At 42.8% G+C, this 22,890-nt stretch overlaps 1 protein-coding gene across 3 annotated transcripts in view; it reads right to left on the minus strand.

Annotated features, from left to right (window-relative positions):
* LOC115158374 (breast cancer anti-estrogen resistance protein 3) overlaps positions 1 to 22,890 on the minus strand; it is a 103,761-nt gene that overhangs the window by 9,104 nt on the left and 71,767 nt on the right. For all 3 annotated transcript variants that reach the window (XM_029707222.1, XM_029707223.1, XM_029707224.1), the window contains one exon: positions 1,718 to 1,846. In XM_029707222.1, the coding sequence (XP_029563082.1) occupies positions 1,718 to 1,846 (129 nt within the window). The remainder of the gene's footprint in view (positions 1 to 1,717; positions 1,847 to 22,890) is intronic.

Raw genomic sequence — 22,890 nt, forward strand, 5'->3', positions numbered from 1 at the left:
GGGAAACCCAGCCACGAGCTGCCAAGTTGACACGAGCCTACCAGACGAGCTAAATGCGCTGACCAGCTGGCAAGTGTCTTAGCTGATATTTTCAACCTCTCCCTGACCAAGTCTGTAATACCTACATGTTTCAAGCAGACCACCGTAGTCCCTGTGCCCAAGAACACCAAGGTAACCTTTCTAAATGACTATCGTCCCATAGCACTCACATCTGTAGCCATGGAATGCTTTGAAAGGCTGGTCATGGCTCACATCAACACCATCATCCCAGACATCCTGGGCCCACTGCAGTTCGCATACCGCCCCAACAGATCCACAGATGACGCAATCTCTATTCTCTACTCCACACTGTTCTCTCTCACCTTGACAAGAGGAACAGTATCACTCTGATCAGTATTCTCATCTATGTGAGAATACTGTTCATTGACTAAAGCTCATCACTAAGCTAAGGACCCTGGGACTGAACCCCTCCCTCTGGAAGTTAATCCTGGATTTCTTGACGCGCCGCCCCCAGGTGGTGAGGGAGGGCAACACCACATCCGCCATGCTGACCCTCAACACGGATGCCGTTCAGAGGTGTGTGCCTAGTCCCCTCCTTTACTACTTGTTCACCCACCATCATTAAGTTTGCTGATGATGGTGGTGAGACAGCCTATAGGGAGAAGGTCAGAGACCTGGCAGTGTGGTGCCCGGACAACAACCTCTCCGTCAACGTCAGCAAGACAAAGAAGCTGATCATCAACAAGACAAAGAAGCTGAGATAAAGGGTCGAGCATGCCCCCATTCACATCAACTGGGCTGTAGTGGAGTGGGTTGAGAGCTTCAAGTTCCTCTGTGTCCACATCACTAAGGATCTATCATGGTCCAAACACACCAACACAGTCGTGAAGAGTGTACGACAACACCTCTTCCCCCTCAGGAGGCTGAAAAGACTTGGCATGGGCCCTCAGATCCTCAAAAGGTTCTACAGCTCCACCATTGATAGCATCTTCACTGGCTGCATCACTGCTTGGTATGACAACTGCTCGGCATCCGACCACAAAGCGCTACAGAGGGTAGTGCGTATGGCCCAGTACATCACTGGGGCCGAGCTCCCTGCCATCCAGAACCTCTATACCAGGCAGTGTCAAAAGAAAGCTTTAGAAATTGTCAAAGACTCCAGCCACCCAAGTCATATATTGTTCTTTCTGCTACCGCATGGCACGCAGTACCGGAGCACCAAGTCTGGAACCAAGAGGACCCTGATCATCTTCTACCCCCAAGCCATAAGACTGCTAAATAGTTAGTCCGGATAGATATTTGGTTAACTATTTAACTATCTGCATTGACCCTTTTGCACTAACGTTTTTGACTCATCACATATGCTGCTGTTACTGTTTATTATCTATTCTGTTTCCTAGTCACTTTATTATATTGAGGTAGATGTACTACCTCGTACCCCTGCACATTGACCCTGTGTACATTATATATCCAAGTTATAGTTACTCATTGTGTATTTATTATTACTTTTCTATTATTTCTATATTTTCTTTCTCTCTGCATTGTTGGGAAGGACCCATAAGTAAGCATTTTACTGTCAATTTACATCTGTTGTTTGTTACGAAACGTGACAAAGAACATTTGATTTGATTTATTTTTGTGTGTGTGTGTGTGTGTGTGTGTGTGTGTGTGTGTGTGTGTGTGTGTGTGTGTGTGTGTGTGTGTGTGTGTGTGTTACCTGTCTGGGAATGGCTCCATGGTACCAGGCGTGGCTGCATGGCTCCTCGCTGGCCATTTTCAGCTCTTCCTCCAGCTCCTTGCGTAGTTTCTCCGGTGGGCCCTCCATTATGTACTTGTCCCTGGAGAACTGCACATAGACAGGAACAACAGCTTCTTTCAGTACTGGGATCCTCACAGACATGGATGCTGCACTGAGAGGGCACACTGTGTGCACTGCACTGGCTGTCTGCTCCTGTCAGTGTGGTAAACCTTTTTAATGTAACTCTCCGTCTACCGTATCTACCTCTCACACGTTCTCTTTCTCTTTCTTTTTCTCTCTCCCTCTCTTTCGCTCTGTGTAAGCAATGTGTCATACATGGCTCTCCTCCTCTCTTCGTGTTCCGGGCTGTAATTTCCCAGAGCCACACCATGCCGAAGGCTGCAATTGGCGAGGGCTCTACCTGCCTCTGCTTTGACTGCTGTGTCATATCCTGGTCTTGTTGCCACGCCCCTCTGCCCCGCCCCAGCGAGAGGCCTCAGGGCGGAACACTACACACCCACCTCCACCTCCCTCACCTGACTGCTGTGACACACTCACTCATATAAACTTTTATTTTATTTTATTTGACATAGTCCAGTATGCCGGGCTGTTGTGACACACTATGATTGACAGTATCCTTGTCCATTCGCACACTAGAAAACACACATTGTGTCAGTCTGTCAGTCATATAGCAAAAAGGGGGAATTGATGACCTCATTTATCAGCCTCAAATCTCAGCAGGTTCCTGCCAGGAGATACCTCTCAGGTCTGTCATAAAAGGAACTCGCCACAAGTCCTGCTTCAATGAAAACCTATCCTCCTTTACAATCAATAGACTTCACCTACACACTCTTTTTTTTACCTTTATTTAACTAGGCAAGTCAGTTATTTTCAATGATGGCCTAGGAACAGTGGGTTAACTGCCTTGTTCAGGGGCAGAACAACAGATTTTTACCTTGTCTGCTCAGGGATTCAATCTTGCAACCTTTCGGTTACTAGTCCAACGCTCTGACCACTAGGCTAGCTGCTTGTCCTGCATTGGGTTTTGTAAACACATTACAAAAGGATTGGTCTGTTGTTGTGCAACCTCTGTCTGCGCAATATACCAGTATCTATGTTGATAAATGATCAGAGTGATACTGAAATTTCCCTCCTGTGGCGCCACTCATGGGATTAAACCGAGTCTCAGTTTTCTACTTCATTAACTAGAGGTCCAGTAGACCCAGCCAGAACAACACACTCCATAATGTTTTATAATTGTGTTGCTCTTTAAACGAACCCCCTGGAGATGGCAGGCAGGATTAGACTCTGGAGGAAATTACTGTAGCCATTGTGTTATTTTTGGATGTTGGCACCCGACCTGCAACTTTCCAAAACACAATCTGAGGATTACTAGGGGCTGCCAAGACCGGGTTCATAAAGAGATGGAGAGGTAGAGGAGGTTGTGGGAGGAGGGAGTTGATTGGCTATTCAGCATTGACCCTAAGGGTGAGCGATGACCAGTAGGGTTATTGTGTTACATCAACTGAATACCTTTCTCCAGTGACCAATATTATACTTTATTTTCTAATAAATTGTTGTTTGTGTACAACCTCTGCATTAACCTTACTTGCCAAGTGCTATCTTTGTCCCCGAACACTACTGGCAATGATCTTTCTAGGAATATTGACAATACAAATGAACATTGATCAACAACAATGATGTAATATGACAATGGCCTTCGGGATAGAAACTCTTCACAGCTGTGTTTTTCCGTTTAAGGGACTGGGACAGGACAGGAACATACAGTATCATATACCCATTTGTCCCCTTCTAAAATAGCATGAGGCCTTCTTGACATTGGCTAACTGTTAGGAATGTTCAGAATGCACAGTGTTTGGCCTATCTGACCACTTCCAGAAGCAGTGACGCGGTATTGTGCCGAGCTTAACAGGCAATTTGTTTCCACTCTTTAACCCACGGCTAAATCTGTTAGACTGTGTTCACCTTCGACCCCAGAGAGAACATTTGGAAGGACTGTAAATTTGAGTTTTCTGTTGTGGCCGACAGAACTATATGCCAAATAAAACTGAAGTAAGGCTCCAGGAAATGGTGTTTTATTTTTGCGGGTGGAGGGGGTATGCATTGGAAACTCAAGCTTGAGGTAATATGGAGCTATTTATTTCAGCAGTGTCGTTCCATGTCATTTCAGCAAGCCATGACACCCACCATCTCAGATTGTTCTGAAATCAGTTCTGTAGTTTGAAACAGATAAGATTAGTATTCCTGCAACATTATTCTGTTGAAATATAATTTGATCTCTGAGAAATTTAGCTAATTCATTGCACCCAAATTTGCCATTTATAGGAATCATATAATATTCAATACATATAGTACCTAACATCTGATTTGGACCAAACGTGTTTCTAACAATGAGTAAGAGATGAAAAATCCAAAGAAATTGTCACAAGCCACCCACAGACCCCACACGCCAATTCCACCCTAACAAGAGTAAACTGTATCAGTTCACTATGTATGACAAGTAGTATGGAGCTGCGGCTCAGAGTATTATTTCTTCTCAGTGAATTTGGTGATGTTTTCTTTTCCGTATTCAGAGGAATTAGTCAGTGAAGTTGTTAGGTTTATGTCTCATCCTACATCCACCAGGTTCTGATAAAATTATATTTCAACCAAATAATGTTAAAATGAATGCTTATCTTATCTGTTTCTAACAACACCAACAATTTTAGAACAATCTGAGATGGTGGGTGTCAATCCTCTTTCTTGTGCTTTTTGAGGTGGAACGACCTAGCAGAGAGCTAATTAAGTGGACTGAATCACTGTCAGCTATGGGCTGCTGCTACTGTTTTATATCTGTGTATATATTTTTAGTCTGTCTGTTCTGTTGGAGAGACAGTGGACCTGCTGCTCATCAGATTAAAATAGGTTTTATATGTTTCAAAGGGAAGTCTCAGACTTAGTTATGACCTCAGTACCCTATTGAAAAGATAGTCTAGGGTTAAACTTCCTCTAGTGAGGCTTTGGGTGTCTGTGCCTGAGACTGTCCACGAGAGAAGACGAGAGAGCCTCAACTTGAAGCATAAGCCTATCCATATGCTTAGCCTGCATGCTAAACTTAGATTGGTGGGCAATGTATGCAAGGAAAAGTCTTGTAAATGTCATGACAGTAGTAGTAAATATTCTTACACTGCATCCTTCGCTGGCAGGCCATCTCTCTCACTCTGCTTTACTGTGGAAGCGCATACATGCTTGCACAGACACACACAAACATACCCTGGGCGAGAGGGGCTGTCAACAGCCTGTCAGCCATGTGTGATTCCTGCACGGCCCAACGCTCCCCAAGAAACGGCCCACTGGCCCTGGGGAAGCTGAGGATAGAGAGAGCCTGCATCTCACAAACACAGTCAAGCTGAGCCAGAGCCAGATATTCTATATCCTCGAAAGCTATAAGCCTAGAAGTCAAAACTAATGATAGAATTATCCATAGTGATTGAAATAAGCTTAGCCTCATCACAGCGGTAAAGCAGTGTGAAGAGTTTTAAATGATCTCGAGGGGGATGTTACATAGAGTCTAAATGTAATTAGCACAATAAAAAAATCCCCATCAAAAAATGTCTGTTTAAGCTAGAGATATCTTTTTTTAAATGGACTGCGTCTCAATCCACTGCATCCACCACTTTCCGCCTCTGCGGTGGAAGGAGGCAGCGCTACAGCGATGTTTGTCAGGCCAGGAGACACCCCGAAAATGTGTCTTCTCACAAAAACTTCTGTAGTGTCCAAACCATTTGGGCAACAAACTAATATGATCCCCCAATGGAAAGATGAGACTCTCACGAACATGATGACGTTCTCCATTTTGCACTTAGACAAGCATCACGGGACCCGTATGAAGTCGGTACTGCCGATCTGCCAACTTCTGTCTCTAGTGTCCGAACAGTTTGGGCTACACACTACAATAATATGACCACATCATCGAAAGGTGGTACGGGGCAAACATTTTTTTACCACTTTAAATGTTTTATGTAAGTAGTTTATCGCCCCAAAAAAAGGGGTTAAATATGGGTAAAAAAATATATATACAGTACCAGTCAAAAGTTTGGACACACCTACTCATTCAAGGGTTTTCTTTATTTTTACTATTTGCTACATTGTGGAATAATAGAGAAGACACTAAAACTATGAAATAACACATATGGAATCATGTAGTAACCAAAAATGTGTTAAACAAATGAAAATATTTTTTATATTTGATATTCTTCAAAGTAGCCACCCTTTGCCTTGATGACAGCTTTGCACACTCTTGGCATTCTCTTAACCAGCTTCATGAGGAATGTTTTTCCAAAAGCCTTGAGGGAGTTCTCACATATGCTGAGCAATTGTTGGCTGCTTTTCCTTCACTCTGCGTTCCCAAACCATCTCAACTGGGTTGAGGTCAGGTGATTGTGGAGGCCAGGTCATCTGATGCAGCACTCCATCACTCTCCTTCTTTGTCAAATAGCCCTTACACTGCCTGGTGGTGTGTTGGGTCATTGTCCTGTTGAAAAACAAATGATAGTCCCACTAAGCGCAAACCAGATGGGATGGCGTATTGCTGCAGAATTCTGTGGTAGCAATGCTGGTTAAGTGTGCCTTGAATTCTAAATAAATCACAGACAGTGTCACCAGCAAAGCATCCCCACACCATCACACCTCCTCCTCCATGCTTCATGTTGGGAACAACACATGCTGAGATAATTTGTTCACCTACTCTGCGTCTCACAAACACACAGCGGTTGGAACCAAACATCTCAACTTTGGACAGATTTCCACCGGTCTCGTGTTTCTTGCCCCAATCAAGTCTCTTCTTCTTATTGGTGTCCTTTACTAGGGGTTTCTTTGCAGCAATTCGACCATGAAGGCCTGATTCACGCAGTCTCCTCTGAACATTTGATGTTGAGATGTGTCTGTTATTTGAACTCTGAAGCATTTATTTGGGCTGCAATTTCTGAGGCTGTTAACTCTAATGAACTTATCTTCTGCAGCAGAGGTAACTCTGGGTCTTCCTTTCCTGTGGCAGTCCTGAGAGCCAGTTTCATCATAGCGCTTGATGGTTTTTGCGACTGCACTTGAATCAACTTTCAACGTTTTTGAAATTGTTTCCATATTGACAGACCTTCATGTCTTAAAGTAATGATGGACTGTCGTTTCTCTTTGCTTATTTGAGCCATTCTTGCCATAATATGGACTTAGCCCTATTTCGTAAAATACCATCTTCTGTGTACCACCCATACATTGTCACAACACAACTGATTGAGAATTACACAAATTAACTTTTAACAAGGTGCACCTGTTAACCTCTCTGGGCTGGGGGGCAGTATTTTCACGTTTGGATGAAAAGCGTGCCCAGAGTAAACTGCCTGCTACTCAGGCCCAGAAGCTAAGATATGCATACGATTAGTAGAGTTGGATAGAAACCACTCTGAAGTTTCTAAAACTGTTTGAATGATGTCTGTGAGTATAAAAGAACTCATATGGCAGGCAAAAACCTGAGAAAAATCCAACCAGGAAGTGGGAAATCTGAGGTTTGTAGTTTTTCAAGTGATTGCCTGTCCAATATACAGTATCTGTAGGGTCATACTGCACTTCCTAAGGCTTCCACTAGATGTCAACAGTCTTTAGAATGTTGTTTCGGGCTTCTATTGTAAAAGGGGAGCGAATAAGAGCTGTTTGAACCAGTGGTCTGGCAGAAAGCCTTGAGTTTAGTCACGCACGCAGCCGTGAGCACGAGCTCAGTTCCCTTTCATTTTTAAAGACAAAGGAATTGTCCGGTTGGAATATTATTGAAGATTTATGATAAAAACATCCTAAAGATTGATTCTATACATCGTTTGACATGTTTCTACAAACTGTAATGGAACTTTTTTGACTTTTCGTCTGGACTTGGTGGCCGCGCCTTGTGCATTTGGAATAGTCAACTAAATGCATGAACAAAAAGGAGGTATTTGGACATAAATGATGGACTTTATCGAACAAAACAAACATTTATTGTGGAACTGGGATTCCTGGTAGTGCTTTCCGATGAAGATCATCATAGGTAAGTGAAAATTTATAATGCTATTTCTGACTTCTGTTGACTCCACGACATGGCGGGTATCTGTATGGCTTGTTTTGGTGGCTGAGCGCTGTACTCAGATTATTGCATGGTGTGCTTTCACCGTAAATCTTTTTTGAAATCTGACACAGCGGTTGCATTAAGGAGAAGTAAATCTTTAATTATATGCATAACACTTGTATCTTTCATCAACGTTTATGATGAGTATTTCTGTAAATTGATGTGGCTCTCTGCAAAATCACTGGATGTTTTTTAGAGGCAAAACATCACTGAACATAACGCGCCAATGTAAACTGAGATTTTTTGATATAAATATGAACTTTATCGAACAAAACATACATGTATTGTGTAACATGAAGTCCTATGAGTGCCATCTGATGAAGATCATCAAAGGTCAGTGATTAATTTTATCTCTATTCTGCTTTTTGTGACTCGTCTCTTTGCCTGGAAAATGGTGTATGTTTTTCTGTGGCTAGGCGCTGACCTAACATAATCGCATGGTGTGCTTTCACCGTAAAGCCTTTTTGAAATCGAACACTGTGGTTGGATTAACAAGAAGTTTATCTTTAAAATGGTGTATAATACTTGTATGTTTGAGGAATTTTAATTATGAGATTTCTATTGTTTGAATTTGGCGCCCTGCACTTTCACTGGCTGTTGTCAAATCGATCCCATTAACGGGATTTCATCTCTAAGAAATTAATTGAAATGCATTCCAGGTGACTACGTCATGAAGCTGGTTGAGAGAATGCCAAGAGTGTGCAAAGCTGTCATCAAGGCAAAGGGTGGCTACTTTGAAAAATCTCAAATATATTTTGTTTTCTTTAACACTTTTTTGGTTACTACATAATTCCATATGTGTTATTTCATAGTTTTGATGTCTTCACTATTATTGTACAATGTAGAAAAAAGTAAAAATAAATTAAAACCCTGGAATGAGTAGGTGTGTCCAATCTCCTGACTGGTACTGTATACATAAAAAATATTGACAAAAAAATCTTCACAAAAGTAGTGCACTGGGCCTTTACTAGTCTGTTATTAGCGGACCGATATAGCCGTTCGGAAAGTTGACAAATAAACACAGAGCTGCCGTCGGGGGCCATCGTTGCTCACGAGGCCTGTGGGCTCCCAATCTATATAGGCGACATGACTATAATACAAAAAAATAAGATATTTTATTGTCACATACATCAGATAAGTGCAGTGAAATGTCTTGTTTTACAGGGTCAGCCATAGTAGCATGGCGCACCTGGAGCAAATTAGATTAAAGTGCCTTGCACAGACAGATTTTTCACCTTGTCTGCTCGGGTATTCGAACCAGTGACCTTTCGATTACTTGCCCAACACTCTAACCGCAAGGCTACCTGCCTCCTGCCTTTCAAGGGCGTTAACCCTCGCAAGGCTGCCAGCCCAGACGGCATCCAAAACAGCGTCCTCAGTGCATGCGCAGACCAGCAGGCTGGATTGTCCCAGCCTGTTGTACCCACTTGCTTCAAGATGTCCACCATTGTTCCTGTATCCAAGCAAGTTAAGGTAACTGAACTAAATGACTATCACCCCGTAGCACTCACCTCTGTCATCATGAAGTGCTTTGAGAGGCTAGTCAAGGACCATATCACCTCCACCTTTCCCGACACACCAGACCCACTATAATATGCATACCACCTCAACAGATCCACCGATGACGCAAACGCCATTGCACTGTACACCGCCCTTTCTCACCTGGACAAGAGGAAAACCTATGTGAGAATGCTGTTCATCGACTACAGCTCTGCTTTCAACACCATAGTGCCCTCCTAGCTTGTCACTAAGTTCAGGGTCCTGGGTCTGAACTCTGTGCAACTGGGTCCTAGACTTCCTGACGGGCTGACCCCAGGTGGTGAGGGTAGGCAGCAACACCTCCGCCACACTGATCCTCAACATGGGGGCCCCCCTGTACTCCCCTGTGCACAGCCCCTCCTGTACTCCCTTTTCACCCATGACTGCATGGATACGCAAGACTATAACTCAGTCATCAAGTTTGCTGACGACACGACAGTGGTAGGCCTGACAATGATGAGACAGCCTACACGGAGGAGGTTAGAGCCGTGGCGGAGAGGTGCCAGGAAATAGCCTCTCTTTCAGCGTAAAAAAAACTAAGGAGCTGATCGTGGACTGCAGAAGACAGAAGAGGGAGCACTACCCCATCCACAACGACGGGGCCTCGCAAACATCTATGGATGCACCATTGAGAGCAAGCATTCTGTCGGGCTGCATTACAGTTTGGTACGGCAACTGTGCCACCCTCAATAGCATGGCCAGGGTTTGGGAGTAACAGATTACATGTAATGGATTACAAAAAAAACTGTAATCTGTTACATTACCTACAAAAAGATTGTAATTAAATTACAGATACTTTATAAAAACTAGATGATTACTTTTAAATTCAGAAAGGATGTTTGCGTAAAAATTATTTGACACTTTTTTTTCTCAATGACATTCAAATCAGCTTTGAAAAAAGGCGCAAGTTGAAGTTTTCTTCGCCTGAGCAAGTCTGATCAGAAGTCACCGACCACTATGATGACACACAATATGATTTTGATGGATTGTGGGAAAAGAGCATCATGAATGGGCTTTTGTAGGCTAGAGACCAGGCTATGTCTTCCAATGTGTGACTAATGTCGGTATCCAAATATTATCCAACTTGAATAAACACCTAGAGGTAAGGACGACAGCGGTAGTCTAGCCTACGAGGCGATATTATTATTGATATCTACATAGCGCATTGATGTGAATCACACTACTGCTCTCTCATTTAGGTATTTGCGCCTTACATATTGTAGTTGTTGTGGATGGCTGTTCACACATGTATATGTATATTTTAAACCAATAATGGTGGAATTGAAGAAGTTTAAGCTGCCTATCAATCTTTTTTTTACGTCAATAGGCCTAGCAGACACATGCTCAAACTCACACACTTTTGATAGACTTAAACAGCTGCAAGTTATAGAGTTATCAAAGTGTCACCAACAAAAACGTAAACAATAGGCTTATAGCAAATGCAGCATATGGCATACATTTTTCACATGCAAATAACACTTTTTGGTAGTGCTCAAAGCACACCATTCCATGTGAGCAACATTGTTTTTCAACTCGTAGCAATTAACCCAATCAGTCCTCCATGACAACAAAATAAACAACAGAGTAGTAAGTACTTCGTTTGTATGTTATGCTCAGGTAAACAATTTGGCTAATCTACATTTCCATATTTCCTATTTTTGAAGTTCAAGGGGTATTCAATGAATTGGAATGACTGGAAATCTGACAGACCTTTTTTTAAAGGTAAACATATAGCAATGGGTTAGAAGAAACCTACATAACCAACCTATAAAGTAAAATGCAACATCCATTTATGGCCAGCCAAGTAAACTCTAACATTGATTTATCCTGCAATAGATTTCGTTAAATTTGTAATATGAATTTTTGTCTTCTTCTAATGCCCTTTAAGGGGAAAGTAATCTAAAAGTAACTGAATGTAATCAGATTACGTTACTGAGTTTGGTAATCCAAAAGTTAAATAACTGATTACAATTTTGGACAGGAGACTGTTAACTATAATGATTACATTTAGAAAATAACATAGCCCATCCTGCGCATGGCCCTCCAGAGGATGGTGCGGTCAGTCCAAAAAAGCTACATCACCGGGGGCACGCTGCCTGCCCTCCAGGACATCTACAACACTCGTTGTCAAAGGAAGGCCAAGAAGATAATTAAGGACCTCAGCCACCCAAGCAACAGTCTTTTCCCTCTGCTACCATCTAGCAGGCAGAGACAGTACAGGTGCATCAGATCCAGGACCGAGAACACTGAGAAAAAGCTTCTAACACCATCAGACTTTTGAACAGCCATCCCTAGCCAGCTACCTGCCCGGCACTCAGCCCTGCACCTTGAGACTAATGCCCGCGTATATAGTATGGTATTTTACTGCCCTGAACAACCAACCAGAATCATATCTATGGCTCGAGCATTAGCCTCTGTCACAGGCTTTGAGGCATCAACATGTGTTTGTCACATGACCCAGTCCCATATACGTGTCAGAACTGTCCTGTGTCGTTGTGATAAAGACTCTGGCATGCTTTGGTGTGTACCCCCAGATGATAAAACGGGTCAGTCGTTGAACTAAGTAATTAAGAGTATAATAAAAAATTAAAAACAGTCAGTCTACTGCTTCAAATATCTTTCATCTGGACAGGCCTGAATAGTGTGGAATGCAATACTACATAGAATACCACAGCACTACATGGCCCTGAAATACCACAGCACCACATGGCCCTGCAATACCACAGCACCACATGGCCCTGCAATACCACAGCACCACATGGCCATGCAATACCACAGCACTACATGGCCCTGAAATACCACAGCACCACATGGCCCTGCAATACCACCGCACCACATGGCCCTGCAATACCACAGCACCACATGGCCCTGCAATACCACAGAAAAGGAAGCAAACATAGCCTATGGCCACTATGTCAATGATGTAATGTAAATCCTAAACAATCTCACTGAAATAAGAAAAATGAAGTAGCTATAACTCATAATGCGGTGAAAGTTTTGCCCAGTATGGAAAAGTTCTCATCCTTCCATCTGGGTATTTATACATGTCATGTATATATAGAGGCTTACAATCCCAGGCCCAAGCAGGGGAGCACAGACTGAAATAACCACTGAGGGCACTGGCATTGTACTGAAGGATGGGCCGAGGCAGGGCAGGCAGGCAGGCATACTCTCTCCATGTTGTCAACAGTCTATAGACCCAGCCAACACCCTTAAGCCACAAAATTACAGTGACCAGACACTCCATACCAACACAGCAGCCTGGGAAAAGTATCATTCCAGGAGCTGTTTGTCTTTGCTTCCGTCTTTCCTTTTTTTCAATTCATTGCATAATACTACCAAAGACCTTCAACCTCCATTCACACTCACAGAGCTCCTTCTCTCCCTCTCCTCAACACTTAGCCCAGTTGAATTAAGGCCGTTTTATAGCGGTATGGGGAACTTGACGCCAACTGAACACAGGAGGTTGGTGGCATCTTAATTGGGGAGAACGGGCTCGTGGTAATGGCTTGAGCGGAATCAGTGGAATGGTATCGACTACATGAACCACATGGTTTCCATGTGTTTGATGCCATACCATTCGCTCCGTTCCAGACATTATTATAAGCTGTCCTCCCCTCAGCATCCTCCACTGCAACTGAAGTAGATTTTCTTGGCATCTCGTGGCTTTTCAACAGCACTGAGGAACCACTTTACGATGTTGAAGAATTACAGCAGGCCCTGGTTCACATAGCTGTCCATTGAGGAAATCAACTCTTAACCTGAGTTTAAAAATAGCTCTGGTATAATTACTCCTGAGGAGCCTGATGATACGATGAACATAGTTAATCCCTCCATCAGGGTAACTACATTATTCCATTTCTGTTAGTCACATGTCTGTGGAACTTGTTCAGTTTATGTCTCAATTGTTGAATCTTGTTATGTTCATACAACTATTTACACATGTTAAGTTTGCTGAAAATAAACGCAGTTGACAGTGAGAGGACGTTTCTTTTTTTGCTGAGTTTATATTAGCCCACACAGATACAAGGATGCACTTTCATGCTAGGTTTAGGAGCTCATATTGAAGCTTATAGAGACACCAACTGATGTATGGAACAATCTTAAAATGATCTACTATGGTTTAGATACAAGCATCATGAAACCTCTAACACAAATTCATTTGACTTAGTGAATTATCTTTTTTTTTACCTAACTTGCTTACCACTTTCTCCATGTGGTTTATTCCTTCACAGACTACAAGAAATGATGATCTCTTCCTAAATATTTGGTCAAATGATACATTTTGTGTATGGTTTCCTAGAAACAATGGCAGCTCAACTTACCCCTTTGGCTCAACTCACTCCCTCTCTCCTATGCCTGAATGTTCACACATTTGCATGACTGATCATGGGGTGGCTTTTTAAAGACCTTCTCTTTACTGTCCATGTCATCATCTTGGAAAGCACCCATCCATGTTAGGCGGACTCTCAATCATGAGTGCATCGAGTGCATATCTCTGGCTGGGCTTCATCACATTACCCTGCTGCCATTCCCTAAAACAATTAAGTGGTGTCACTGTCATCTTCATCCGGATTGCTAGCTAAAAGACACAACTTCCAGAAGGGTACAGAGCCAAACACAGTGGGATAGTTGCAGAAGTGCCATCCTTCCAGATGAAAATGGGACACAGTTATTTGTTTGTTTTGAGGGCATGGCTGTGAGTTACTGGACATGGTTCAGGTTCATTGTGTGATTTAATGACTTGAGGAAATGGGGATGTGTTTAGTGGGTTCTCCTCAGAGAGCTGGCCCCTCCAGCTCTTGCTCCAGATGATGCTAACTGCAGTGGTTCGTTAGAAGTAAAACTCTCTGGGTTTTAACCAGGGGTTGGAACCCAAATTATTTTCCAATAATTTTGTTCTGAACAGAACCATACTTTTTTTTTTGTTCCGTTCCACTGTTCCGACCAGAAAATAAAGTTCTGAACTGGTTCAAATCCCCCAAAAAGTACTGGTTTACATTGTTCCTTTCTGTTCCTTTTTAAATCTCTGAAATCATATATTTGTTTACATTTAGCTCGACATTGAATTACTTCACCAATCATGCAGTGCAGATATAGCAGCTTGCTATGGGGGTGGCAGGCTATAGCACAGTGAGTTGTTTACATGTGTGATGGAAAGACAAGTGTAGGGTGCAAGATGAGTGAGAGAGGGTGGAAGAAGAGGCTTTGCTTAAAGCGCTGGGCATCTTGTGATGACATGCATTATCTGAATTAGGCCCACGGAATTATACCTACGGAGGAGTGGCTTCTATGGAGGAACTTTGAATGTCTTTAAACTTTAGAGTTGGCTTAATGTTGGACCAGCTATACATTTGGGTGAGGTTTTTTTCTTGCCTGAGTAGCCTTGTTTCACTGCCAAAAATAAAATTAAACCATCTAGTGTTCAGCGAAATAACAACACAATGTCAAATACAGGTAGCCTAGTCAAATAATTAACATCCAATCACATTAACCGTTACTGTCTTGCGGGAATTCCACTAACGGTCCTTAAGTAGCAAAAAGTAGCTGCTGCTCATATTGGTATCTGTACTGATGGCTCAAAAGCCATGACAGGGAGACATAGGGAAGTGGTAACGCTCGTGCAAGCAGTTGCTCCCGACACCACTTGGGTACACTGCAACATCCACCGAGAAGCTCTTGCTGCCAAGGGAATGCCTGACGGCTTGAAAGACGTTTTGGACACTACAGTGAAAATGGTTAACTTTGTTAAAGCAATGCCCCTGAACTCTTGTGTATTTTCTGCACTATGCAATAATATGGGCAGTGACCATGTAACGCTTTTACAACATACAGAAGTCTGCTGGTTATCAAGGGGCAAAGTATTGACACGTTTTTTTGAATTGAGAGACGAGCTTAAAGTTTTCTTTATTGACCATAATTTTCACTTGTCTGACCGCTGGCATGATGACGAGTTTCTCACATGACTCGCCTATCTGGGTGATGTTTATTCTCACCTGAATGATCTGAATCTAGGATTACAGGGACTCTCCGCAACTATATTCATTGTGCGGGACAAAATTGAGGCTATTGAGGCTACGATTAAGAAGTTGGAGCTCTTCTCTGTCTGCATTAACAACGACAACGCACAGGTCTTTCCATCATTGTATGATTTTTTTGTGTACAAATGAACTCAAGCTGACAGACAATGTCAAATGTGATATAGTGAAGCACCTGAGTGAGTTGGGTGCGCAATTACGCAGGTACTTTCACAAAACGGATGACATAAACAACTGGATTCGTTATAACCCTTTCATGCCCTGCCTCCAGTCCACTTAATGATATCTGAACAAGAGAGCCTCATCGAAATTGCAACAAGTGGTTCTGTGAAAATTGTATTTAATCAGAAGCTACTGCCAGATTTCTGGATTGGGCTGCGCTCAGAGTATCCTGCCTTGGCAAATTGCGCAGTTAAGACACTGATGCCCTTTGCAACCACGTACGTATGTGAGAGTGGATTCTCAGCCCTCACTAGCATGAAAACTAAATACAGGCACAGACTGTGTGTGGAAAATGATTTAAGACTGAGACTCTCTCCAATACAACACAACATTGCATCCTTTCAAGCACACCCTTCTCATTAACCTGTAGTGAGTTATTCACAATTTTTGAAGAACAAATAAGGTTTTATATGTAAGATGGTTAAATAAAGAGCAAAAGTATTGATTATTATTATATTATTATTTGTAACAGGGTCCTATAAGAGCTCTTTGCCACTTCCCACGAGTCGGATTGTGACACAAACTCACACTCATTCTTATGTTTAATAAATGTATCGTGGCAGGCTTACAATGATGGCAAAAAAACAAAATTTGAGAGTGCGCTGACCATGGTGCTCGAGGGGTACGCAGCTGGAGGGTGAATGTTTGAAGGGGTATGGGACTATACAAACTTTGGGAACCACTGATGTAGACCATACTATTTACCAAGAGAGTTTACTTTAGAGTATATTTTAGTCTATTTATAACCATAAACCAATGTTGGCACTAAGACCTCACTAAATGAGCTGTATACATCATAACAAAAAAAAGATCATGCTCATCCAGAGGCCTGTGATTTTAATGCAGGGAAACTGAAATCCATCTTATCTAATTTCTACCAGCATGACACCTGTGCAACTAAAAACTAGATCATCTTTACTCCACACAGAGAAATAAATACAAAGCTCTCCCTTGCCCGCTATTTGGTAAATCTGACCATAACTCTATCCTCCTGATTCCTGCTTACAAGCAAAAACTCAAACAGGAAGTACCAGTGACGCGTCCAATGCGGAAGTGATCCAATGAAGTGGATGCTAAGCTACAGGACTGTTCCGCTAGCACAGACTGGAATATGTTCCGGGATTCATCCGATAGCATTAAGGAATTTACTAAATCAGTCACCAGCTTCATTAACCTCTCTGGGGTATGTGGGACGCTAGCGTTCAAAACAACAAAAATCTCATAATTCAAATTTCTCAAACATACAACTATTATATCCCATTTTAAAGATACACTTCTCGTTAATCCAACCACATTGTCCGATTTCAAAAAGGCTTTACGGCGAAAGCATAACATTAGATTATGTTAGGACAGCACTTAAACAAGAACAAACACAAAGCCATTTTCCAAGCAAGGAGAGGCGTCACAAAAACCAGAAATACAGCTAAAATTAATCACTAACCTTTGATGATCTTCATCAGATGGCACTCATAGGACTTCATGTTACACAATACATGTATTTTTTGCTCGATGAAGTTCATATTTATATCCAAAAACCCCATTTTACATTGGCGTGTAATGTTCAGAAATGTTTTGCCTCGGTGAATGAGCACATCAATTTACAGAAATACTCATCATAAACGTTGATAAAATATTCAACAGTTATTTAAAGAATTATAGATACACTTCTCCTTAATGCAACCGCTGTGTCAGATTTCAAAAAAGCTTTACGGTGAAAGCAAATTTTGCAATAATCTGAGTACAGTGTTCAGACACGAAACCAAACCCACCATTTTGTGGAGTCAACAAAACTCAGAAATAATATTATAAATATTCACTTACCTTTGATGATCTTCATCAGAATGCACTCCCAGGAATCCCAGGTCCACAACAAATGTTTGTATTGTTCGATAAAGTCCATCATTTATGTCCAAATACCTCCTTTTGTTCACACGTTCAGTCCAATACTCCAAATGCAGGAAGCGCGCGCAAATGTCACGACGAAAAGTCAAAAAAAGTTATATTTACGTTCGTATAAATATGTCAAACGATGTATAGCATCAATCTTTAGGACGTTTTTAACATAAATCTTCAGTAATATTCCAACTGGAGAATTCCAATGTCTTCAGAAAAGAAAAGGAACACAGCTAACTCTCACGTGAGCACGCGCCTCTGAGCTCATGTCATTTTCTCACTCATCAACTTCCAGGCCCTGTTGTTCGCTCCATATTCACAGTAGAAGCATGAAACAACATTCTAAAGACTGTTGACATTTAGTGGAAGCCTTAGGAAGTGCAAAATGAACCCTAAGTCACTGGATTGGGAATCACTTGAAAAACTACAAACCTCAAATTTCCACACTTACTGGTTGGATTTTTCTCAGGTTTTTGTCTGCCATATGAGTTCTGTTATACTCACAGACATCATTCACCTTCTGAGCCTGAGTAGCAGGCAGTTTAATTTGGGCACGCCTTTCATCCGGATGTCAAAATACTGCCCCCTACCCTAGAGAAGTTAATAAGTGCATTGATGACATCGTCCCCACAGTGACCATACATATATATCCCAATCAGAAGCCATGGATTACAGGCAACAACCACACTGAGCCAGCCACAGCTGCCTAGTGACGTAAGCCTACCAGACAAGCTAAATGCCTTCTACTCTCACTTCAAGGCAAGCAGCACTGAATCATGCATGAGAGCACCAGCTGTTCCGGATGACTGTGTGATCACGCTCGCCATAGCTGGTGTGAGTAAGACCTTTAAACAGGTTAACATTCACAAGGATGCACGGACAGACGGATTACCAGGATGCGTACTCAGAGCATGTGCTGACCAGCTGGCAAGTGTCTTCACTGACATTTTCAACCTCTCCCTGACCCAGTCTGTAATACCTATATGTTTCAAGCAGACCACCATAGTCCCTGTGCCCAAGAACGCCAAGGTAACCTGTCTAAATGACTCATCTGTAGCCATGAAAGGCTTTGAAAGGTTGGTCATGGCTCACATCAACACCATTATCCCAGACACCCTGGACCCACTCCAATTTGCATACCACCCCAACAGTTCCACACATAACACAATCTCTATTGCACACTGTCCTTTCCCACCTCGACAAGAGGAACACCTATGTGAGAATGCTGTTCATTGACTACAACTCTGCTTTCAACACCATAGTGCCCTCCAAGCTCATTACTAAGATAAAGACCCTGGGACTGAACACCTCCCTCTGCAACTAGATCCTACGACTCCAACACCATCATTAAGTTTGCTGACGGCACGCCGGTGGTAGGCCTGAACACAGACGGCCGTGAGACTATAGGGAGAAGGTCAGAGACCTAGCAGTGTGATTCCAGAACAACAACCTCTCCCTCAACATCAGCAAGACAAAGGAGCTGATCGAGAACAACAGGAAACAAAGGGCAGAGCACAGATCCCCATTCACACTTATCCCACCAGACATGCCACCAGGGGTATTTTCACAGTCCCCAAATCCAGAACAAATTCAAGAAAGCATACAGTATTATATATAGCCCTAATTGCATGGAACTTCCTTCCATCTCATATTGCTCAAATAAAGAGCAAACCTGTTTTCAAAAAACAGATAAAGCAACACCTTAAGGCACAACGCCTCTCCCCTATTTGACCTAGATAGTTTGTGTGTATGCATTGATATGTAGGCTACGTGTGCATTTAAAAAAAATGTTTTATGTAGTTCTGTCTTTGAGCTGTTCTTGTCTATTGATGTTCTGTATTATGTCATTCTGTATTGTGTTTTGTGTTTTGTGTGGACCCCAGGAAGAGTAGCTGCTGCTTTTGCAACAGATAATGGGGATCCTAATAAAAGACCAAATACCAAATACATTAACTGGGCTGCAGTGGAGTGGGTCAAGAGCTTCAAGTTTCTCTGTGTCCACATCACTAAGGATCTATCATGGTCCACACACACAGTCGTGAAGAGGGCATGACAACGCCTCTTCCCCCTCAGGAGACTGAAAAGATTTGGCATGGGCCCCCAGATCCTTAAAAAGTTATACAGCTGCACCATTAAGAGCATCTTGGCTGGCTGCATAACCTCTTGGTATGGAAGCTGCTTGGCATCTGACTGCAAGGCGCTATAGAGGGTAGTGCGTACAGCCCAGTACATCACTGGGGCCAAGCTCCCTACAATCCAGGACATCCATACCAGGCGATTTCAGACAAAGACCCTAAAAAGACTCCAGCCACCCAAGTCATAGAGTGTTCTCTCTGTTACTGCACAGCAAGCGGTACCGATAAACAAAGTCTGAAACCAACAGGGCCCTGATCATCTTCTACCCCCAAGCCATATGACTGCTAAATAGTTAGTTAAATAGTTAACCAAAAAGCTACCTGCATTGAACTTTTTTGCACTAACTTTTTTGACTCTTTACATACGCTGCTGCTACTGTTTATTATCTGTCACTTTATTCCTAGTTATATGTACATATCTACATCATTTACCTCGTACCCCTGCACAGGGACTTGATACTGGTATCCTGTGTATGTAGCCAAGTTATCATTACTCATTGGGTATTTATTATTACTTTTATTATTACGTGCTCTACTTTTCTATTATTTCTCTATTTCCTTTCTCTCTGCATTGGGAAGGGAAGGGCCTTTTAGTAAGCATTGCATTGTTAGTCTACACCTGTTGTGTATGAAGCATGTGACAAATAAAATTTTATTTGAGTAGGTTACAGCTATGCTTCGGAGGGGAACGGGCTGGTAGCCTACACATACACACCTGGCAAAGATTTTCAGCTGGCAGGCAGATGCTGTTAAAAGTTTCTGATTGACATAGGGAGGGCTTTGCATAGGCGCTTTGTTGCGTTTTTTGTGGGACTGGGAAAAAATACCCTGAACATTAAAGAACGTTATTAACCGGTTCCCATGCTTTTAAATAACCGTTCTGTTCTGGAACTCTATAGATCACTTTTGTTCCCAGTTCTCGTTCTATTCCTTGAAAATGTTTGTTATTTTCTGGTTTTGGGTTCTGTTCCCTGAACCACTTCCAACCCCTGGTTTTAACCGGGTTCTGGCTTACTATGGACCTCTGAGCTTTGTCTTTGAGATTATGATTATGAACCGCCATGACCTTGCCCCATATTAATCTCTGTGAGTAAGAATGATTTCTCAGAATAAAATAGAATATATAGTGAAGAAAAATACAAACGCAACATGTGACAATTTCAACTATTTTATTAAGTTACAGTTCCTATAAGGAAATCAGTCAATTGAAATAAATTAATTAGGCCCCAATCTATGGATTTCACATGACTGGGCAGCGGTGCAGCCATGGGTGGGCCTGGGAGGGCATAGGCTCACCCACTTGTGAGCCAGGCCAGCCAATCAGAATGAGTATTTTTTTTCCCCCACAAAAGGGCTTTATTGCAGACAGAAATACCGACGTGATAAGACATTTAAGCGTGTTAACCCTCGCAAGGCTGCCGGGCCCAGACGGCATCCCTAGTCGTGTCCTTAGAGCATGCGCAAACCAGCTGGCTGGAAGCTGTTCCTGTACCCAAGAAAGTGAAGGTAACTGAACTAAATGACTATCACCCTGTAGCACTCACCTCTGTCATCATAAAGTGCTTTGAGAGGCTAGTTATGGATAATATCACCTCCAACTTACCCGACACCCTAGACCCACTGCAATTCGCATACCGCCCCAATAGATCCATGGATGTGCAATCGCCATCGCACTGCACACTGCCCTATCCCATCTGGACAAAAGGAATACCTATTTAAGAATATTGGACCTATGATACCTGTGGCCTAATCACATAAATGTGACAGCCAGAATGTTCCCTCAGAACATCAATACTGAGAGGGATTACTGAGTTTTCTGTGGGGAAGAGGGGATGGACAGGGGAGAGGAGAGGAGGACACCATCAGTCCCAGAGGTTAAGGAAGATAGGGGGTAGTTAGTGGTCTTTCATGGCCTTTCTATCACTCATCTGTGATTTGATGCGTGGGCTCACCCTTCCTGTGTAGGGGTAAACTGATAGGATGCCCTGATGGACCTATCTCTGTCTGAGGCCCCTCAGGAGACCTACTGCAGTCCACGGACCCTCCATTATCCCCTCTCCTGTTTACGACTACTGGGCTCCATGGCTCCATAGCCCTGTCCATCCACATCAACATATTGGTAATATGATGCCCAGTAGCAGGACAAATCCACTCAGGAAAGTATGGGAAGTGATGGATATGGAAGAGGCCCTGAGCTGCTTTGAACTCATCCTTGATGCTCACATTTCTCCGAAGCTGCGTGGTTCTGATCGGTGGTACTTTGTCTAACTTGTCACTGTCTAAAAGATTAAAGCTTCCTTCACAGAGTTTTTTGGCCATTTGTAAGCCCTCAATGTTTAGATAGAGTAGAATAATGTGGGCTTTTGAGTCCACCTTAGCTGTGTTAAATCAGCACCTTCCTGGGGCTTTTCTCTTAACTCCGCCGCACTACCGCATAGCGCACCACTCAGGGCTCCACTCAGGCCCCAGCCCAGCGCTGGCATCCTGGGGAGGAACCCAAGGCAGCTGGGCCAGATCACTGGAGACCCGGGGCAGTCATCTTTAATTTTTCCTCAAGTGCAGAGCAGTTGAACTACAGAGAGAACAGGCTTGGGTTGGGTTTAACCCCAGGGTACGGAGGGGCTGGAGGCTCCCTGCCTGAAACAGAGGGAGCTGAGGAGTACAAAACGGAAAAAGACTTAAGGGATAGAAAGAAAGAGAACAAGAGAAAGAAAGAAAGATAAACAGGAAAATAGAGAAATAACAAGATTGAGATGATAGGGATTGTTGGTCAGACAGCAGCAGGCTTAATTGAAGCGAGAGAGTAAGGTGTCAGAGAACAGACACACACACCTGTCTGTAATGACGTTAGGTACTAATAGTGATGGACGGGCTTCAGCCATGCTGTTTGAGTACCTCAGATCTCCTGTCAATTAGGACTGCTTCTGTCAGGGGGCTGATATGATGACACTCTGCACCTCACTCCTACACAGCTTCAAACCTTGTGTGGACCTACAATCCCCAAAAGTCCCCACAAAGATGGTAAAAAAGGGAAATTCTCTCTTGTGGGGACATTTCCCACATCCCCCTGAGGACAAAAGCTATTTTAAGTTTAGGAGTTTGGTTTAAGGTTAGGGTTACAGTTAGGGTCATGGTTAGGGTAAGGGGCTAGTGATTGGTTTAGGGTTAAGAGTT

Source organism: Salmo trutta, chromosome 22, assembly GCF_901001165.1.
Source record: "Salmo trutta chromosome 22, fSalTru1.1, whole genome shotgun sequence".
NCBI classification, from domain to species: Eukaryota; Metazoa; Chordata; class Actinopteri; order Salmoniformes; family Salmonidae; genus Salmo; species Salmo trutta.